The sequence below is a fragment of the Bombina bombina genome, chromosome 4 (assembly GCF_027579735.1).
Source record: "Bombina bombina isolate aBomBom1 chromosome 4, aBomBom1.pri, whole genome shotgun sequence".
Classification (NCBI taxonomy): Eukaryota; Metazoa; Chordata; class Amphibia; order Anura; family Bombinatoridae; genus Bombina; species Bombina bombina.
In genome coordinates, this window is record NC_069502.1 from 162,980,239 (window position 1) to 163,002,958 (window position 22,720).

Sequence of the window (22,720 nt, forward strand, 5' to 3'; positions counted from 1 at the left end):
AGGGGTGCACGTGCGACTATTAAGAACCACAGTAAATACTCTGCTTAATCAAATCTCATCTAAGCATCAGAATCTACTCCTTGAGAAATAGAACAGAACAGTATAAAAGTTGTCAGTTGCTTTTTTTGAAAAAATAATTTTTTCAATACTATATGCATAATTAAACAACTCTGACAAAATAAATAGTATGCATACCCATAATGCATTGTGCTAACAGAACAGAGGCCTAGATACCAAACTGTTAGGAAATCACCATTCTTGCCAACAGTATTCCAAATCTGTTTGAATTACTTGTATTTAAATTTACAAGTCTACTTGAGATGCATCAGCAGTAATTATGGCACTTTTTTTTCTGCCCTTAGATCGGGTAAAAACAAAAATGTATGGGTAACAGTCTCTCCCACAGACAAATACAAAAGCAACTCATAAGCAGCCAATTGGTAAGGAGAGTGTCATCCAAAGCAGGATTCCTTCTTGCTAATGAACATGTTTGATGGTAGTTTATTAGCGTCTCCTGACAAGTTTAATTCACATGTGCAATTTGTGTCAGAAAAATTTAACATTTTATAACTTTCAAATTTGCACTCCAGATAACCATATGTAAATGTTTTATATTTTAAAAAAATATATGATTGCTTCGCCATTTTAACGTTTTAATGAAATTAGGAAATGATACATTTGTTAAAATGTAACATTCCAAATAGCTAAAACATGATATGCAAAATGATTTTTCAGAAAAATGATTTTAAAAAAAATGGTGAGAAAAATAAAAATAATATATATATACACACACACACACACACAGTATATATATATGTATGTATATATATATATATATATATATATATATTGTGATGGATTGGAATACCATTGTTGATGGAATTTGTTAAAGAACAAATTATTTGAAAAACATTAGAAAAGCTATTTTTTCTGACTGTGATGTCTAAGGGGTATATTTATTGTAGTGCGGACGGACATGATACGATGTAGTGTATCATGTCCGCCGCACATCGATTAATGCTGCATTTATCATTGCACCAGCAGTTCTTGTGAACTGCTGGTGCAACACCGCCCCCTGCAGATTCACGGCCAAAATTCGATCGGGTTGATTTCTGTCCGCCGCCTCAAAGCAGGCGGACAAATTATGGAGCAGTGGTCAGGCTCGCCGGAAACACAGGGCATCAAGCTCAGTACGGAGCTTGATAAATTGACCCCTATGAATTGAAAGAAAAAAAAAAACTAATTGCATTTGGTAAACATGTGTGAAAAGTGATTCTAACACATTGGAACACACCCCAGAGAAATACATTTGAATCAATTTCATAATGAACCATGACCTTTTAGGCTTTAAAAAAAATTTAAAGTCAGAATTTTTACCCTTTCATGCCTAAAATATAAAAAAAGAATTCATAGTAAGTTGTGTAGTTAATGGCAACAAATGGTTAGGCAGAAAGCACAACTTCTCAATGTCACTCATTACCAACACGTTTCCTTATAACCCTCACAGTGTTGCAAATTCTGTGAGTACTTTTAACAATTCTTCAAGTGTAAAGCTTAATAGTTGATGGTGTTTGAAATGTTAAAGGTAAATTCACATATTTTTTTTCACGATGCTGCAGGATGAATGTCATTATTTTCAAAAGGTGGCAAAGGCTCCCTCCAGTATGTGAACTGACTATATGTATCAGAGCAGGGGAAATCAGAAGAATGGCTTCTCTTCAGCAATGGGAACACGTGATCCACCACCTCGCAGAGTCTTACATAGCTGAAATAATAAAATACACACAGTCAATTCCTGAGAGCAATTTTCAAATTCAAAATAACTTTAACATTGACAAGAAAATTGTTGTCACTATATATAGGTGAAATGAAAAAACACAATAAAGTCTTCAGCACCTCCAGGTTACAAGAGTAGAAATATATTTAGAGAGAGCTGCAAGGTTTATTTAACCCCTCTAGCTATTACAGCTCCATTAACAAACAGCTCTGTTGCCAACATGGTTAATATCTTCAATAGGGCGCATGTTGTACAAAGGGAATTTTAAATTTGATCTAACAGATGTCTTTTTTAAATTGCATGACATTTTTAATGGACATTTCTGTGATGAATACAATTATTTGAGAATGAATACGGCAGTATCTACATATCCTGACAATTTAATTTTAATGTACTTCTTTTTATATAAATATATACAGTATATATATATATATATATATATATATATATATATATATATATACGCATATATATATATATATATATATATATATATATATATATATATATATATATAGAATTAAGTAGAATGTTACCATTCAGTGTCAGTGAGTGGAAACAGGCGTTACTCAAGTAAATGCGCTAGTCAGAGGTATGAAAATCTCATAGAGCAGCTATGAAGGTACAAATATTGTATGATAGACTAAGTCTATACAATATAGGAAAAATAGGAGTCAAAGGGTAAACAGCGCTTATGGAGATTCTTAAAAACTGAATAATATTAAAATCTCGGCAGTGTTGGTGGGTAAAGAAAAATTTCCCTTTTCCGACTCCGAGTCGTTTCAGACGTAAGGAAGGAATAGGATATCCTATTCCTTCCTTACGTCTGAAACGACTCGGAGTCGGAAAAGGGAAATTTTTTTGTATCTGCTGACACAACTCTAAGGAAAATGAAGAAAAAATAAGAAAAGAAAAAAGAAATAAGTACCCTGTAACCACGTCACCTGCTCTGACATCCTCTGACACCGGGAAGGAGACTTATCTTATCACTACGCGGCACTTACCTCATGAGATTGAGGTGAAAGAGTTTCATACCAAGACAAGAAAACCAAGCTCCAAGAGGCAATAAATACAGGAAGTTTCCTAAAGAAACCAGCACAAAGGGGACCCACATCCCATTCTACTCCAAGAGGCAGCGATTTTATACAGACCAGAACATCCAGGATTCATTCAACCACTAGATACATCCTCCAATGCGGCAAACTTACCTCATAGGATTGAGGTAACTTTTGGTAAGGGTATCTATTACGCCTTCATTACACTAGGATTCCAATATCCTATCAAAGACTCTAATATATATACGTATATTCATATACTTCTCTTCCCTTTTTTTTTTTTTTTTTTTTTTTTTTGTTTTCTTTACCCACCAACACTGCCGAGATTTTAATATTATTCAGTTTTTAAGAATCTCCATAAGCGCTGTTTACCCTTTGACTCCCATATATATATATATATATATATTTGAAAAAGGATAACATATTTACTGTTCTCACATATATAACAGAAAATGGTAGACAATTATATAGATAATCATATGATTTAAATGTAAGATTCAGGTAATGCACTTACAACACCAAGATATTCAGAATAAACAGGTACACAAAGTTCCATGAATATAGTTGTTCTTAAACCAACATTTTAAGTCAAAAACAGAATTTATGCTTACCTGATAAATTACTTTCTCCAACGGTGTGTCCGGTCCACGGCGTCATCCTTACTTGTGGGAATATTCTCTTCCCCAACAGGAAATGGCAAAGAGCACAGCAAAAGCTGTCCATATAGTCCCTCCCAGGCTCCGCCCCCCCGTCATTCGACCGACGGTTAGGAGAAAAAAAGGAGAAACTATAGGGTGCCGTGGTGACTGTAGTGTATAGAGAAAGAGATTTTTCAAACCTGATTAAAAAAAAACAGGGCGGGCCGTGGACCGGACACACCGTTGGAGAAAGTAATTTATCAGGTAAGCATAAATTCTGTTTTCTCCAACATTGGTGTGTCCGGTCCACGGCGTCATCCTTACTTGTGGGAACCAATACCAAAGCTTTAGGACACGGATGAAGGGAGGGAGCAAATCAGGTTACCTAAACAGAAGGCACCACGGCTTGCAAAACCTTTCTCCCAAAAATAGCCTCTGAAGAAGCAAAAGTATCAAATTTGTAAAATTTGGCAAAAGTGTGCAGAGAAGACCAAGTCGCTGCCTTACATATCTGATCAACAGAAGCCTCATTCTTGAAGGCCCATGTGGAAGCCACAGCCCTAGTAGAGTGAGCTGTGATTCGTTCAGGAGGCTGCCGTCCGGCAGTCTCATAAGCCAATTGAATAATGCTTTTCAGCCAGAAAGAAAGAGAGGTAGCAGTAGCTTTTTGTCCTCTCCTCTTACCAGAATAAACGACAAACAAAGAAGAAGTTTGTCTGAAATCCTTTGTTGCTTCTAAATAGAACTTTAAAGCACGGACTACATCTAAATTGTGTAACAAACGTTCCTTCTTTGAAACTGGATTCGGACACAAAGAAGGAACAACTATTTCCTGGTTAATGTTCTTGTTGGAAACCACTTTTGGAAGAAAACCAGGCTTGGTACGCAAAACAACCTTATCTGAATGGAACACCAGATAGGGTGGGTCACACTGCAAAGCAGATAATTCAGAAACTCTTCTAGCAGAAGAAATAGCAACCAAAAAGAAAACTTTCCAAGATAGTAACTTGATATCTATGGAATGTAAGGGTTCAAACGGAACCCCTTGAAGAACTGAAAGAACTAAATTTAGACTCCAGGGAGGAGTCAAGGGTCTGTAAACAGGCTTGATTCTAACCAAAGCCTGTACAAAAGCTTGTACATCTGGCACAGCTGCCAGTCGTTTGTGTAACAAGACAGATAAAGCAGAAATCTGTCCTTTTAGAGAACTAGCTGACAATCCCTTATCCAAACCTTCTTGGAGAAAGGAGAGGATCCTAGGAATTTTAATCTTACTCCAGGAGAATCCCTTGGATTCACACCAACAGAAATATCTTTTCCATATTTTATGGTAAATCTTTCTAGTCACAGGTTTTCTGGCTTGGACCAGAGTATCTATCACTGAATCTGAAAACCCACGCTTGGATAAAATCAAACGTTCAATTTCCAAGCAGTCAGCTGCAGAGAAACTAGATTTGGATGTTCGAATGGACCTTGTACTAGAAGATCCTGTCTCAAAGGTAGCTTCCATGGTGGAGCCGATGACATATTCACCAGGTCTGCATACCAAGTCCTGCACGGCCACACAGGAGCTATCAGAATCACAGAGGCCTTCTCCTGTTTGATCCTGGCTACAAGCCTGGGAAGGAGAGGGAACGGTGGAAACGCATAAGCTAGGTTGAACGACCAAGGCGCCACTAATGCATCCACTAGAGTCGCCTTGGGATCCCTGGATCTGGACCCGTAGCAAGGAACCTTGAAGTTCTGAAGAGACGCCATCAGATCCATGTCTGGAATGCCCCATAATTGAGTCAACTGGGCAAACACCTCCGGGTGAAGTTCCCACTCCCCCGGATGGAAAGTCTGACGACTCAGATAATCCGCCTCCCAGTTGTTTAGTCCTGGGATGTGAATTGCAGATAGGTGGCAGGAGTGATCCTCCGCCCATTTGATGATTTTGGACACCTCTCTCATCGCCAAGGAACTCCTTTTTCCCTCCTGATGGTTGATGTAAGCTACAGTCGTCATGTTGTCTGACTGGAATCTTATGAATCCGGCCTTCGCTAGTTGAGGCCAAGCCCGGAGAGCATTGAATATCGCTCTCAATTCCAGGATGTTTATCGGGAGAAGAGACTCTTCCCGAGACCATAGACCGTGAGCTTTCAGGGAATCCCAGACCGCGCCCCAGCCTAATAGACTGGCGTCGGTCGTGACAATGACCCACTCTGGTCTGCGGAAACTCATTCCCTGGGACAGGTGATCCTGGGTCAACCACCAACGGAGTGAGTCTCTGGTCATCTGGTCTACTTGAATCATTGGAGACAAGTCTGTATAGTCCCCATTCCACTGCTTGAGCATGCACAGGTGTAATGGTCTTAGATGAATTCGAGCAAAAGGAACTATGTCCATTGCTGCAACCATCAACCCTACTACTTCCATGCACTGAGCTATGGAAGGCTGCAGAATAGAGTGAAGAACTTGACAAGCGTTTAGAAGCTTTGACTTTCTGACTTCTGTCAGGAAGATCTTCATTTCTAAAGAATCTATTATTGTTCCCAAAAAGGGAACTCTTGTCGACGGAGACAGGGAACTCTTTTCTACGTTCACCTTCCACCCGTGAGATCTGAGAAAGGCTAGAACAATGTCTGTATGAGCCTTTGCTTTGGAAAGAGACGACGCTTGGATTAGAATGTCGTCCAGATAAGGTGCCACTGCAATACCCCACGGTCTTAGAACCGCTAGAAGGGACCCGAGCAGTGGCTAGCCCGAATGGGAGAGCCACGAACTGGTAATGTTTGTCCAGAAAGGCGAACCTTAGGAACTGATGATGATCTTTGTGGATAGGAATATGTAGATACGCATCCTTTAAATCCACGGTAGTCATAAATTGACCCTCCTGGATTGTAGGTAAAATTGTTCGAATGGTTTCCATTTTGAACGATGGAACTCTGAGAAATTTGTTTAGAATTTTTAAATCCAGAATTGGTCTGAAAGTTCCCTCTTTTTTGGGAACTACAAACAGATTTGAGTAAAACCCCTGACCTTGTTCCACAGTTGGAACTGGGTGTATCACTCCCATCTTTAACAGGTCTTCTACACAATGTAAGAATGCCTGTCTCTTTATTTGGTTTGAAGATAAGTGAGACATGTGGAACCTTCCCTTTGGGGGTAGTTCCTTGAATTCTAGAAGATAACCCTGAGAGACTATTTCTAGTGCCCAGGGATCCTGAACATCTCTTGCCCAAGCCTGAGTAAAGAGAGAGAGTCTGCTCCCTACTAGATCAGGTCCCGGATCGGGGGCTACCCCTTCATGCTGTTTTGGTAGCAGCAGCAGGCTTCTTGGCCTGTTTACCCTTGTTCCAGCCTTGCATTGGTTTCCAAGCTGGTTTAGTCTGGGAAGCGTTAACCTCTGTGGTGTGTATCATATCAGTAATTTTAGTTATCAATAAAGCAATACACATTACCACCACCTAACTGAGCAGCGTGGTGTTTGAAAATGCGTGCACTGGCATATGGATATATGCTGTGTATGCCCTGTGGCGAGTAAAAAGGATCACTGAAACAGTGGGGCATTTACTAGAAGCATTTTTGCTAATATTAATGTATCTAAAAAAGTGCTTCTGTTCAAAATGGAAATGCACTGAATAGTAATAATATAATCATGTCAACAATGAAACTATCGTTTTTAAACACTTTTTTTTTAAACCTTTAAATCAATGTTTAGATTTGTTTTTAATTTGTGGTGTTTGAATGTGAATGCACGGGCATATGAACATATGCTCTGTATGCCCTATGCAGGGTAAAAGCTATTGCTGAAAAGGTGGTTGTATTTTTGCTAATACTAAAGTATTGAAAAATGCTTCTGTTCCAAACAGTCATTGTCAAAACCACAAAGTACAGCTACACATTTCCTAAGCTAGTATAATGTTAAAGATTTATTACCAAATATTCTAACCAATATACACAGATATGCAAAATTGTTCACAAATATCTACCGATTTTATATGGTGATGTTGCATTGAAAGTTACAATACAAGAAGGTTGTCAATTTGTATATACAAAAAATGTAACAATTGGTAATATGGTCTCTCCCAGTATGCTTTTACATCAAACATGGAGATCTTAGTTGTCCCATTCAGGAACTTTGACATGTGGTAGTACTCGCTTGTGATTACATTTAGGTTTTACAGACATTTAACACTCATGTTACAGGAGAGGCCTGTAACTCTAAGGGTTGTATTAACTGTTCAACAAATGATGTAATTTATCTTATTATAGATGCTGTTGCTTACAATATGAAATGATTTTCTACCAATGCAGTACACAGTAATCCAAGGGGAAGAAATCTAATTGTTTTACAAATTAAAAAATAATAGAGATTAGGATGTTTTCAGTAAGAAGAATCATTTGACTGACTTATTCTCAGTGTATATGACATTGTTCAGCCAAAAGTACACCATCTATTAACTTGGTAACCGCCAGAGACGCATGGACCACCTTTCTTAATAAAACGTTGTTGCTCTCTCCAGCCGTCAAGGAATTAATGGATCCTCAAGCAGTGACCTGGCTCCATTTACTAGACATCGCCAACAGTGTTTATGTGACACCAGTCTGCACATTTTCTGGGCCAACATCTCAGTGGAAAATGCACATTTTATGCCAAAAGGCTTCTGAAGCATTTATATGCTGTTGGTGCTCTGTACTAAATGCAGGATACAGTTATTTTATTTAGGTTTTGTTAAATATATAAATAAAATAAGTTACCATTTAAAAATAAATAAATAATAGATCATTTTGCATACAATTTCCTAATATTTATAATAAAATGACCCAATGAGATTAAAGGATGATCATTACCATTCAGATTTTTATTACTAGCACGTGTATTTTTAATAAATTACATTTTTTGTCTCATTATTGCCATAAAAAAATCGCAACTTACGAGGAGATGTTAGTCTTTGCGTGTTCCTGAATAAGCTCTCCTTTGGGGTTGACAGTAAATATTCTGTTTAAGGAAACTCCGACTTGCTTATATGAATAAACATCCTGTGTGAATCAAAAATAGAAAGCAGTTATGGAATTGTCATTTACTCTAGAGAAATAATAATGTCAATGCTTGAAAATTCAGTACTTGCAAAAAGATTTATGGTACAATAAAATGTGAGTCCTCCATATTAAAATATAATACAGAATTGTATAGTAAAACGTCCTCCGTTACTCAATAAATATCCTTTAATTGTGTCCATGGGCTTTGATTTTATATTGAGAACCCAATAAATTTATAGTTATGTATTTTCATGATGGTCCAGAGATGCCTTTCTGCAAAATAATCAATTATTTGTTGCACCTATAAATTTAACAGATAGGGACAGCTTGAGAATAGCCGTACGCTGTAAATTAACTACTGTTTCAGTTCCTTTTAAAATGTGTGGCTGTTTAAAGGGATATTGTACTTATTTTTAAATCTGCTCTATCTAAAGAAAACATTTAAAAATATATAACTTTAATTTGTTTGAAAAATGGAGAATTCAATGCTTAATAAATTAACAATTTCTGGTGAGATTTGGGCTGGTCTTGTACCACTCTGCCAGTAGGGCTATAGGAGTTGTCTCTGTCAATCAATAATCATTAATATAGCGGTATAAGTTGTGCACAAAGATGGCAGTTAATATATTAAACTTATTTAATTGCTACGTTTTCATCCACATGACTGACAATGTTTGACTGCAATGTTTCTTTAAAGGGACATGAAATCCAAAATTTGTCTTTACTGATTCAAATAGAATATACAATTTTCAACAACTGTCCAATTTACTTATTAATTTTACTTAATTCTCTTGGTATCCTTTACTGAAGGAGCAGCAATGCACTATTGAGAGCTAGCAGAAGACATTAAGCCAATGATACAAGGTATATATGTGCAGCCACCAATCAGCAGATAGCTCCCAGCTCCAGAGCCTACCTAGGTATGCTTTTCACCAAAGCAAGAAATGAATTATATAATAGAAGTAAATTGTTAAGTTTTAAGCTGTATGCACTGTCTGATTAATGAAATACATTTTTGGGGTTTCATGTTCCTTTAATGCTTTTATAATTACCAACTCCCACATTCCATTTATGTGATCACCCTCTCAGTACAAAGTTTGGATTTTAAATTCTGTTTTCTAATATTGAAGTAGATAGCGTTCAGTTTACAAAGGTTATCTCAAAAACTGTACACTACTGATGCATGTGCTTGTAGCATAGGGGAACATTACAATGACTGGCACGCGTGCACTACAACACAACTTACAGTGCACACTATATCACTATTGTGCATGTGCAGTTATTTAGCGACATCGCCACTTCTCATTTATCACACCTTATAAACAGTACTGCAGTAGATATGGCTAATGTGGTAATATTAAAGATACCAGAGACGTTTGTACAATACTGTAATCACAAATGAACCAAAGTATATCAGCATGTTATATATTTATCTCAAAATGAATATTTGTGTATCATGAATAAACCAGCATGTACTGATACAGACACAAGCACATGTATTGAATGGTATGTGTGTATTTCTATATACATAAGAACATTTCTATGTATCCTTACAGTAGGTCTGTTTCCAAAGGCTGCATAGAAGGGCTCCATATTGGGGTAGAACAAATTTTTTATGTCAGTCAGGCACTCAATCTTGAATTTTTCAGGCTTCTTTTCAATAACTTCCCTGTTTAAAAATATACAAGTGATGCTTAAACCAATGCAAAATATAAAACTATTAAAAAACAATTTTGTTCATAATTCAAATGGAGCATAAACGTTTAAACAACTTTGCAACTTACTTCTATTATCAAATTAGCTTCTTTCCCGCTATATCCTTTGCTAAAGGACGAGCAATGCACTACTGGAGCTAGCTGAACACATAGGGTCGACCAATGACAAGAGGCATATATGTGCAGCCACCAATCAGCAGCTAGCTCTGAATAATGCACTGCTGATCATGAGCCTACCTCGGTATGTTTTTCAACAGAAGGATACCAAGAGAGCAAAGCAAATTAGATATTAGAAGTAAAATAGAAAGTTGATTAAAACTGTAAGCTCTATATGAATCATGAAGGTTTAATTTTGACTTTACTGTCCCTTATACAAAATGGTATAATGTGTGTTAATTAGCTTTGTCACAACATAAGAAAATGAGTCTATATAAAAATGTAAGGCAATTAGCCTAAATATCGTCAGAAAAAAATACATAAATTATAGCCACAATCTATAGAAGCTATAGGGAAAGACAAAAATGTGTATCACATATTTTAATTACCTAGTTTCAAATATTATAAATGTTTGAATTAATTAAAAAATACACAATGTCGTGGGGATAATTTGACTATCATGGAAATAGCATGTGGAGTTAGAAATAGATTTAGTGGTTAAAATTAGGGATAGCACCCCCCATTCCAATTAATGTCGGTTCTTTAGTAGTTTACTTTGTGGGCTTGTGCATGGCTCTATTCTAAAACATCCGTCAAGCTGTGATACTCCATTTAGCTATAAATTTACAGTACCCTTTTAGTCTTTCTTCTGTATGTAATCTAAAGCCTTAGGTATACCTAATATCTGATATTTTGTAAAAAGCACTTATATAGCTTGTATCTGGATGGGATCCCACTGTAAATTTGCTCTTTTAACATCCTGCAAATTAATTAGGTTCCCTTGTTTCAATACTACGTTGCAATATCATAACATAATAAAATTAGATATTACACCAATTTCCTATGTGGGATTCATTTACAGACTAGATACTCGCTTGCAGGGCAGTGTATGAGCCTTTAATCATACAACGGGAGTGCTATAGGCTCTTTTTTTTTTTTTTTTTTTGCACAACATTTTTCCTCTCTTTCTCCTCACCCATCCCATATAGGAGATTATTCTATCAAATGCTACTGGACTTATTTATAACTATCAAGTGATATATCCTTTATATTTGCTTACAATGTCACCAATATATGTTATTATGTTTTATTTAGCGATTTGACTGCCCCTTTATTGTTCACAATATAGTAACATACCTGTGCAATGCTGAGAACAAACTGCTAGGGCTGAGGAGAACAGGTCCTTGAGGTAGAACCGTCCCACGTTCATTAACCCAATGAAGATATCCTCTGGTCATGTCTGCCATGCCAATAGCTCGTGCAGAGCAGTACAGAATTTTATACCCATTCCTGATAAGTGGAGAAGTAAATCACTAAATATTGCAATTTACCAGGTGCCAAACTGTATACATACATTAATGCAACATACAATACAATACCATACACAAACATGTAATCTAGATATATATACATTCAGACATACATATGCAGGGATGGAAATTTCCATTAGAAACGGACTAATAAGAAATTGCAATGGGATAGTAATAAATTAGGCTTTGACGGTATATACAGTAATATTTTTCTGTTTACATAATAGCCAAGCACTAGTGAAAAACTGCAGAGCACATGTAAGAAATTATAGTGATGTTGCGCTTAATTTGTCGGGCTGTCAACAACACGTGTATCACAACTGCCAGGTCTTCATGGGTAAATCATGGATGTTTATTTAGTTCCCAGGGTTATACACTGAGGTGGGGTAAGTATTTTCTGATTAATCTATCATAAGAAGTGGGTTTTGTATTTTCAGAGGAGAAAGGATAAATTAAATTATATGAAACACAAAGCAGAACTTTAAACTGAGCAAATACGCAATACTTACTGGCTAACTTTGTGATAGAGTTTTGCAATTCCTTGGTGAGTCCAGTCTTTTCCCAACGTTGGCAAAATATGACCCAAGGTATCAGATCTGTAAGGAGCAACATTCTAATTTTAAATAAAACAACACATTCAACTATCTATTCAACACTAAGTGCAGATTAAACATTATTTTCTATAGTGGACTAACAGTATGTTTCTATTTGACACAGAGTTTTAACAGTAGTTTACAATTTAATTTCCTAATTAAATAAAAATAAATTGCACATAAAAGAAGTTAGAAGAAGTATTTGTCGGTTTAAATATTTAATCAATTGTAACAACCTCTGGTTAATACATATATAATGACCTTGTAATGGTTCCATCAATATCAGAAATAATGATCTTATCATCCCAGTTCCACAGGTAGATCGTTCCTTCACATCGGCAGGTGCCCTGGTATTGAGTTGTGACACTAAACACAACATCATTGGGTCCATTTTTCAATTTTAGACTTTTCTAGAATAAAAAAAAAAAGTAGAATTAATATAACATTTACATCAAAATTGAATCACTGCATTGCAAAAGATCTGCCTTGAAAATGATAGTGTAAAAGGTATTTATTAGCATGATATAATATTTTTCAATGGTGCTAAATTTTATTAAAACAAATATTAGACACACAAATGTTCAGGAAACCATAACAATAAAGAAATATAAAATAACTTGCAGGGAGAAAATAAACTTATTTTGTTTTAGTTCACTGATGTTGTAAGTATATGAAAAGAAATAACAGTTGTCATAATGAAAGATAACAATATGAGATGAAATTTATGTAATGATAAATAATGAAAAGCTTTTTGCTAATTATAGTGCAAGACTACTTACTAATTGTAACTAAAAACTCTATCTCTAAGTGCATGTATGTATGTATGTATGAATATATATACTATATATATATATATATATATATATATATATATATATATATATATATATATATATATATATATATATATATATATATATATATGTGTGTGTGTGTGTTTATTAATAGCCATTGGAAGATAAGATAATAGCAGAAAAATTAAATTGCTTTATGTATAATGATTTGTCCAGTTTTGATAATTATACTTGAAAATATAATTTTGTATATAGTGGAAGTCTACTTGAAAATGTTTATGATAATCCCTTTATTACTCATTCCAGTTTTCCAGAACCAACACTGGTATATTAACCCCTTCACTACCGGGAATTTCAAAAAAGAACTTTTAGCATTTTTGTTATCACTTAATTTAAACAGAAATAGAGCCTTATTTTTTATTTTTTTTTTTTTATTTACCTGTCAAAATTACTTTTTTTTTTTTTTTTTTTTTTTTAATCGACAGCCCAAGGTATAGATCTAGGCCCATTTTGGTATATTTTATGCCACCATTTCTCTGCCATATGCGATCAAATAAAAAAAGTTTAACTTTTTCTTAAACTTTTGTTTCCCGCTGAAATTTACATACCGCTTGTGCAATCATTGCACAAATGATTGATAAAGCTTCTTTGGGGTCCACTTTGTTCAGGAATCGCAGACATACATGGCATTTATATTGAAATTGTAGCTGCACACCACACTTCTATTATACCTTGCAGTGAAGGAGTTAATCAGGTAGCTTGTAAGGTTAATTTTAGCTTTAGTGTAGAGATTATCCTCCCACCTGGCACCTCCCAACCCAATCCCTCCAAAAAAGTCCCGAGACAAGTACTCTGACTGGCTGTTTTAAATCACTTTACAGTGGCACGTGATACTTGGGAAATTTGAGGTAAATGTCTTCCTTTTTACATAGAGATGTTCAGGTGATATTTTGTAGTCAGCTTTTTACAGCTATGCTACATCAATTTCTTGTGCTTTAACATTTGGTTATCGTGTCCCTTTAATTAAATATTTTGTGGAGAATTACATTTTGAGTATAATGTCCATTTAATAAACAGTTATACCAAACTCAAACAGTGACACAATTTCTGCAGGATTTTGCTGTCATCTCTTGTAGCAACTGAATTAATTGTATGAAGAAATTAGAACATAAAACAAAGGACTGCAAAACACCTCCTTGAAAAAAAATAGCAAGAGAGTCATATGGTTAAATGTTGTGCTAACAATTAGTAATGACGCCACAATTATAGCTTCAGGCTATGCTGAGCTTTGTTTTATGTTAAACGCTCGTTTACATCTTCTTTTGGTGAGATTATTATTTCACAACTAATTTTTTTGTTCCGTTTTTTTAAATGCTAACAAGCTGTAATTATATTTGCTGATGCATTGGGTTTGTTCTGTTTTCTTGTATTTCTTAAAGTAGTGTGATTCCTGGAGTAATGAGCTATTTATACCTTTAGCCCTAGGTGTGAAGATGGGCTGCCGATATGCTATGCTCACCTATATATTTTAATGGGACAGTAAACACCTTGAGATTGTTATGTAAAATGTTTAATTTTGAATAATGAAACAAGTTTGCTATATATTTTCACTATTTATTTTTTCCCCTTTTCATGTAATTTAGCTCTGAAAATTAAGCTATTTTTAATTCTCAGAACTTGAAATGCACCTTGCGGACTTGCAGTAAAAAGGATATAAATGTTTTTTAAAAACGTTAAAACTGGGCTAACATGTTATTCTGTAGAAACACAACAGAACTGTCTTGTAATTACAAGGTGTTTACTGTCCCTTTACTACTGTCCCTTTAACTAAGTCTCCCTAAGGCATGGAGAAAAATCACACAAAATCTTTGGGATTTTTTTTAGACTTTATATTGTAATGTAGGAGTCTCTGATTTACATAAAGAGTACTACATAGCCACAAAAACAGTTCTCAAGATAAAATTTGTGTAATTTTTTTTAAGGTTATCGCTGTACCAACGAGAATATCTTGCCTGAGGCCATGGTTTTAAATATTAGACACTAAGGGTGATGGGGAAACCAGACATGGGCTCCTTGCCCAATGTGCTTAGAGGGATATGGCTGCACCTCACTGACGAGGGCCAAAGGAGGCTGAAACGATCATCTGGGGTTGCCATTTCCCTTGTTCAGAGAATAATTGCCTGGTATTTCGGGGCTGGACTGACCTTGTTAGATAGGATCAGACTGATATACTCCAGGAACCTTCTCCTATGTGAAAAGCACAACTAGACTAAAAGAAGCTATTCCCAGGTGGTAACTGGCCATAGAATGAGCCACTGAGCTGTTTGTTCCTGGAAAAAAAAAGTATTTCTGTTTGCCTTTACCTTTGTTAATCAATTTCAGGCCTATACAGACACTACTCAATTTGTAGAATTTTAAAAATGTTGAGAGGATATATAATGTAATTGTTATATATGAATGGTATATATCAGCAATTCAAATCTACATTGCAAAATGTCTGCATACAAAGTGAATAGTTTGCAAAACATTTTGAAATGTCCTTTTAAAGATTAAGCAAAGAAAAAATTAGAAGGGGCTGGAATGAGGGTGCTTTGTTATAAAAAAAAAGGAACAAGACTTGGATGACTATACCAGAGAGGGGTAGAGTATGGGTAAGCTGTGCATGGGGTTAATAAGCATGCGCTGCAACAGTTAGTGTATTTACAAGGCACAATATGAAGGAAGAGGATGAGGATGCAGTAGATATGTCATGAAGAAATTATCTTCAGCCTTCTACGTTTTTGGCATATACATACAACACAAAACAATAGATATGGTTTTGCTTAAAGTGATGGTCAATTTGGATGAATTAGTTCCCGTTTTTTAATAAACCTATTAAAAACAAGGGCACTTTAATTCATCAAAATTGATATTACACTCCTTTTCTTCAAAAACTTACCATTTAATCCTGAATGCCGCTCCAGCCCGGCCGTCAGAAGCCTCTTCTTACTTCAGAAATGACGAATCCGGCTTCCTCCAATCACGGATCATGGCCTGATGCCACGCCGTGATTGGAGGAAGCCGGATTCGTCATTTTGGACCTACGAAGAGGGCTTGCGACGGGCGGTGGAAGCGCTGCAGCAGCTGACAGGATTAAAAGGTAAGTTTTTGAAGAAAAGAAGTGAAATGTCAATTTTGATGAATTAAAGTGCCCCTTGTTTTTAATAGGTTTATTAAAAACCGGACACTAATTCATCCAAATTGACCACTTTAAAAAGAAGATTTTTTATTTTTTTTTACTTTCAAATACAGTGACAATACAAACGAAAAGAGTTAGAACCAATATGTGCTGCCAGTAAACAATGAGATATTTCTGAACAAAACAAATTATCATTTTCTTTAACATTATTTAGGGATAAACGTGGCAGTAATTAGTTTATTACATCTACTTGGTAACTATAACAGACTAATAATGTGAAAGAAACCAAAGGGGTCTATTCCAACCAATTAGCTATGCAAAGAGCTTTGCAGCTGTTTAATTGTGGGGTTTTCAAATTCAACACAAGTTCAGCCTTTTAGAAAACTGTACAAACTCTATTAATGCATAGAAAGCACATATATCCCGACATTTGCTGGAGGCCTTCCAGGAGTGGGAGGTGAGGGAGGGGTGTAGCTGCTGGTATTTTGTGGGTGGAGTCCTAGGGATCGGTCATGTGTGTACTGTGGGTGGGGTCCTAATCTAAAACAAAAACTCAGCCAAAAAATAAATAAAACAGGATTTAAGAACAAAAATTGCAGAAAAGCATGAACAATCTCAAGGTTACGGTGGGGTGGGAATGCCAAGGGAGGGGTTCAGCTGTCTGTGGGCAGAATAGGGCAGTCCCTGATTATGTTTTGGTAAATAGGACTTTTGCCATGAAGAGGAAGCTGCAGGAAGGTGAGCTGGGTAAAGTTCCCAAACCATAACAATACTGTAATATGCCGGACGAGTCAGAGCTCAGAAATCATTTCAAGTCCACCAGAAAACACTTATTAATCAGTTTTTTTACACAATTTATAAACTTTTCTATATTAACATCTTTGACCTTATAAAATAATGTTTGAAACTGAAAATTTTTGTCTGTTCTCACGGCTGTTAAAGTTTTTGTGCCTGCTCAGTTAATGTGTTTTAATAACCACAATCATTTCCTGGTTGACTGAAAAAAATTAAATAATATATCTCAAAATATACATTTCAACCTGAAACTTATACACCACTGAAATGTGATCATTAAAATTAATTAATTTTAAATTCAAAATATGTTTTTAGAAGTTTATATATGAAATTATTAATTGCACACGTGTCATGGGTTGATATTGCCTAAATAAAACAAACAATCTTCTTTTAAACACATCTGCCAGCAATCATCAATAATGAATTCATTCGAATTCTGATTCGGCTTTCTATGTAGGAGTGTGCTCTGAAAAACCACAGTGAGAACCCGGTTCTTGTAGATGTTCACATCTTTACCTAATCTGAGTGTCAAAAAAACAGATCTTTCTGTTATATTGCAATTGTAATTAGCGCCAAGTCTATAAGTTTTAAAAACAAATATCTTGTTTGCTGCATTTATTTTTCAAAAGCTAAACTCCACCTACCATATTTCTAATTCGGAGTAGCCAATCCAGGCTTGAGTCTGCAGACACGGCTAGCTATAGTCATAAAGTTAGTATAAAATGCATTGTTGTGTAGTTCTTATTAGTTACAGCCAATTAGGGAAAGATATATACGGGTCGATTTATAAAGCTACGGCGGACAAGGACACACATACGTGCCCCTGTCCGCCGCAGCTTGCATCTGGCGGGATGAATTCCACTGACGGAATTAAGCATTGTACACGAGCGCTATTTTGCGCTTGCATGCAATCCCGTCCCCTGCCAGCGCACAGTCAATCACGCGCGGGCAGGAGCTGTCAATCTCCGCAGTCGGACGAGACCGGGGAGATTGAAAAAGGTTAGGAAAGCAGATAAATCGACCCCATTGCATGGTTAGCCTTGAGAAGTCAGCTGGGTGCATTTCAAGTTCTGAGAAATAAAAAATCCTCAAATTAGATTACATGAAAAGGGGGCAAAATAAATAATGAAACTATATTGCTTTGTTTCATTATGCATAACTTAACATTTTATATAAAAACCTCATGGTGTTACTGTCCCTTTAACTAATGACTAATTCATGACATTAAAAGGGATATGAAATAGTGCTCATTTAGTAAAAAAATATGTTAAATTAAACATAAGAAGAAATAGATGTGTGTTAAAAAAACAGCAAACAATGTACTTGTTTTCTTGCTAAATGAGTACTTAGCAACTCTCAGTGTAACTACTATCTGTGGCTAGATAAGAGAGCTACCATTCCAGAAGTTACGTTCTACTATCACATGATTTTTGCAGCAAAAGTCTTCTACTGAGCATGGATAAGAAACTGACTGCAGCTATTATAGGGGTCTCCTAGCAACAGTGAAAAGGAAAAGCTGCTCCTTTACCTTCCTGAAGAGTCCACAACTCCTTAAGGGCAGTGAAAGGAAGTAATGGACCCTTCACAAATTAAGCTTAAAAAAAATAAATAGATAAAATCATTTTAAAATAATGAATAATAAATATTGCAATTATTTCTATAAAGTATAACCCACTGCATAGTGCTTTCTTATTACAACAAAGAAACAGACTGTTTTATATCCCTTTAATGCAGTAACAGCCTAACTCTTTAAAGGGACAGTATACTATAAAATAGTTTTCCCTTAATGTGTTTCCAATTACTTTGTTTACCAATTACTTTGTTTACCAGCTGCAGAGTATAAAATGTATGAGATTTGCTTTTTAAGGCTTATTTGTGTATATGAATTAGCTGATTTAGTTTTCTGAAGCCACAACCTAATAAAATGGGTTGGGCTTGTAGGTATAATCAGAGCTCATTACTTTATCACATTGTGTACATATACCTGCTTCTTTATCTTATATCTGTCCACAAACAAATCGCCAATACTTGGAGAGAGCAATAGAAAATTAACATTTTATTACCTTATCTCTTGTATAACCCACAGGGAGTGTAATTTCTTCTACTGGCTGTGTTAACACAGCTTGGCCTTGAGAACAAAAACTTTCAGGATGGGTGGGGATAACACAGGCTAAATAAACTATTTTAAATGCCAATATAAGGGTAATGGAAATACTTGTAAACAATTTAATACACTCCAGCAGGTAAAGTGGATTATTGGGAACAAATTAAAGGGGAGAAAATTTGTGAGTAAACTGTCCCTTTAAGTAGGTATATGTGTTGTACTTGCATCACTTGCTACTGTCATGTGACTCTACACTGGGTTAAAAATCACGCTCTCTCTCTATCACTAATGTTTGACAGGGGAAGAAGTGATGCTGTGCAGGTAAAAGAATAAAAGTTTCTAAGTAAATCAATCCCTAAATGTGTAGTATTTTTCTCACATAAAAATTATTTTTTAATTAAATGGGCATTCAAGGGGTCGATCCGATAAAAATCATCGCCCGCAAAAGCCGGCGACGCCAATATTTGCGCTGGTTTGGTATCCTATATACGGCGTAACCTAGAAGTTACGCCCGTATATTTCTGCCGTCGCCCGTAGTTTTTTTGGCTATAGGCAGGTATACCAAACCAGCGCAGTTTGGTATCCAATATGCAGCGTAAGGACTTACGTGGCGAAAATGGAGAAAACTTACTCCATTTTCACCTCGCCACAAAAAGCAGCCGTAAGAAGCCTTACGCTGACTATTGGAGCCCCGTAACTACCTAAACTAGCTAGAAAATAAACCTAACACCTAACGCATGCGCAATGTCTATCTACCTGTCACCCGCGATCTGCTAAATAAAACCTAACACCTAACGCATGCGCAATGTCTATCTACCTGTCAACCGCGATCCCCCCCCCCCCCCCCCGAAATCCCTAATAAAGTTATTAACCCCTAAACCGCCGCTCCCGGACCCCGCCGCCATCTACATAAACTAACCCCCTACTGTGAGCCCCTAAAACCGCCGCCATCTACCTTATCTATCCCCTAATGTGAACCCCTTACACCGATGTCATCTACCTTATCTATCCCCTAATCTGACCCCTTACACCGCCGCCACCTATATAAAAATTATTAACCCCTAATCTAATCCCCCTATACCGCCGCCAGCTATATTAATATTATTAACCCCTAATGTAAGCCCCTTACACCGCCGCCATCTCTATTAAAATGATTAACCCCTAATTTAATCTACCTACCCCGCCGCCAGCTATGTTATCTATATTAACCCTAAGTATATTATAGTTAATATAGTATATTTTACAGGTAATTGGGTAATTATTTTAACTAGGTAGCTATTAAATAGTTAATAACTATTTAATAGCTATTATACCTAGTTAAAATAATTAACAATTTACCTGTAAAATAAGTATAAACCCTAACATAGCTACAATGTAATTATTAATTACATTGTAGCTATCTTAGAGTTTATTTTATAGGTAAGTATTTAGATTTAAATAGGAATATTTTAGTTTATAATATGAATTAGATTTATTTAATAAGAATTTAGTTAGGGGTGTTAGGGTTAGATAGAGTTAATATAGTTAATATAAATACTATAGTAACTATATTAACTATATTAACCCTAATATAATTAGGGTTAATATAGTTAATATATATAATGTAATACCTATATTAACTATAATATACTTAGGGTTAATATAGATAACATAGCTGGCGGTGGGGTAGGTAGACTAAATTAGGGGTTAATCATTTTAATAGAGATGGCGGCGGTGTAAGGGTCTTACATTAGGGGTTAATAATATTAATATAGCTGGCGGCGGTATAGGGGATTAGATTAGGGCTTAATAATTTTAATAGAGATGGCGGCGGTGTTAGGGGCTCACTTTAGGGGGTTATAGATTTAATATAGCTGGCGGCGGGGTACGGGAGCGGCGGTTTAGGGGTTAATAACTTTATTAGGTTACGGCGGGGTACGGGAGCGGCGGTTTAGGGGTTAATAACTTTTTTTATTGTTAGGCTAGTGAGGGGGGATAGCGGATAGAGGGTTAGACGTGTCGGGCTATGTTTTAGAGGCGTGTTAGACAGTGCGGGTGATTTAGACTTTAGTCAGGTTTTATAGGCGCCGGCAGTTTCTAACGTGGCGCAAGTCACTGGCGACTCCAAAAATCTGTACTTACGCAGATTTCTGGACATCGCTGGTTTGTGAGACTTGCGCCACTTTAGCAAGTGACGGCGCCGCATATTGGATGGCTCGAGTTGCGAGCTGAAACTGCGGGCGACGCGGGTTCCCTCGCTTGCGCCGCAAACTGCGATCTATATCGGATCGCGCCCCTGGTGTAAAAATGAAATGCCATATTGCATTACAGCTTTCTCTTTTTAAACATATTCCCATTTTTTTGATATATAGTTAACTCCTTCAAGAGGGTTAACCGTGTACTCAACATTGAACCCTGATTCTGGTCCAGATAAAGAAATAGTCAGTGACTGGAGGATACACGTGTATGCCTCCCCCTGACGGGCTAACCAGCTGTATCCTCATGTGGAGTGCCAAAGAATCACATCACTAACATTTAAACCCTTTGCAGGCCATAAACACATAGTAAAATAAAGAAATGTGTTGAAAATTAAAATGCTCTAACAAAACAAAACATTTAATTTTTATTCTAGAATGTTCCTTTACAATTTAAAAAATGTTTATACTTTTTACACATATTTTCAGTTTGTTGATGCAGTCCTACATTTCCGAACATCATTTTATCAGACACCAAACTCACTGGACAAACTATTTATTAGAACCGTTGAAAACACACATGTCTAACGGGCATTACAAAATCAGTTCCATCTGGAATAATAACAATGTATGAGGATATTAATGTACCAGGCTTTTTATTACAATTACATTTATTTTGCTTTTATAATGACAATAGAATATAAATGTGCATAAGATTACCTGACAATGTATTACAAGTTTATTAATAAATGTATAATTGGACTGGATTATACCCCTGTTGCATTTCAAATAACCAGTTAGTGCAATAAACTCATAATTTTGCAAGGATTCTAAAGCCAATATACTGCATAAAATTGTGTCTGCAACTATGTATTTATTTAAATAGTTTTCAATCAGACCTAAAATAGGAAATTGAGTGCAATATTCTCAGTTTATAGAAACATATCATTTTATTTCCTCTCAGCTCTGACAATATTGTGTAAGTCTGAATCTCATCAGACCAGATGAATCACTGCTCTGCTTATGCAAGATAAGGTACAAAAATACAAACTGCCATATAAAATCTGTTTAACTGCACACAATTCCAATCAGAATTCAGCTATATTTTACAAAGAGAAAATAAATAAAATATAGGTTAGTCCCTACTGTTATACATTCAAATGTACATAAAAGGGGGAAAAGAAAAATAATATTTTTATCATTACACTATTGCTTGCATATACAGTAACTATGTGTTTAATCAGCAAAGCGATTAAACACATACTCAAAGTCAGCTCTAGAGCAGCAATGCACTACTGGGAGATAGCTGTAAACATCACTGGTGAGGCAATGACAAGAAGCATAGCTGTGTAGCAACCAATCAGCTAGCACCCAGTAGTGTAGGATATGTACATTATAGAAGTCAA

The 22,720-nt window shown here is 36.0% G+C and overlaps 1 protein-coding gene across 5 annotated transcripts in view; it reads right to left on the reverse strand.

Moving 5' to 3' along the window:
• LPIN1 (lipin 1) overlaps positions 1–22,720 on the reverse strand; it is a 477,940-nt gene that overhangs the window by 1,636 nt on the left and 453,584 nt on the right. For 4 of the 5 annotated variants that reach the window (XM_053709668.1, XM_053709669.1, XM_053709670.1 and 1 more), the window contains 6 exons: positions 12,531–12,679; positions 12,186–12,272; positions 11,504–11,656; positions 10,050–10,164; positions 8,392–8,495; positions 1–1,765 (listed from right to left, as the gene is read on the reverse strand). The exon at positions 1–1,765 is cut by the window's left edge and continues 1,636 nt beyond it. In XM_053709668.1, the coding sequence (XP_053565643.1) occupies positions 1,606–1,765; positions 8,392–8,495; positions 10,050–10,164; positions 11,504–11,656; positions 12,186–12,272; positions 12,531–12,679 (768 nt within the window). In that variant the 3' untranslated portion in view covers positions 1–1,605. Of the gene's footprint in view, positions 1,766–8,387; positions 8,496–10,049; positions 10,165–11,503; positions 11,657–12,185; positions 12,273–12,530; positions 12,680–22,720 lie in introns of those variants that run through there. The other variant, XM_053709673.1, reaches the window with a different exon arrangement.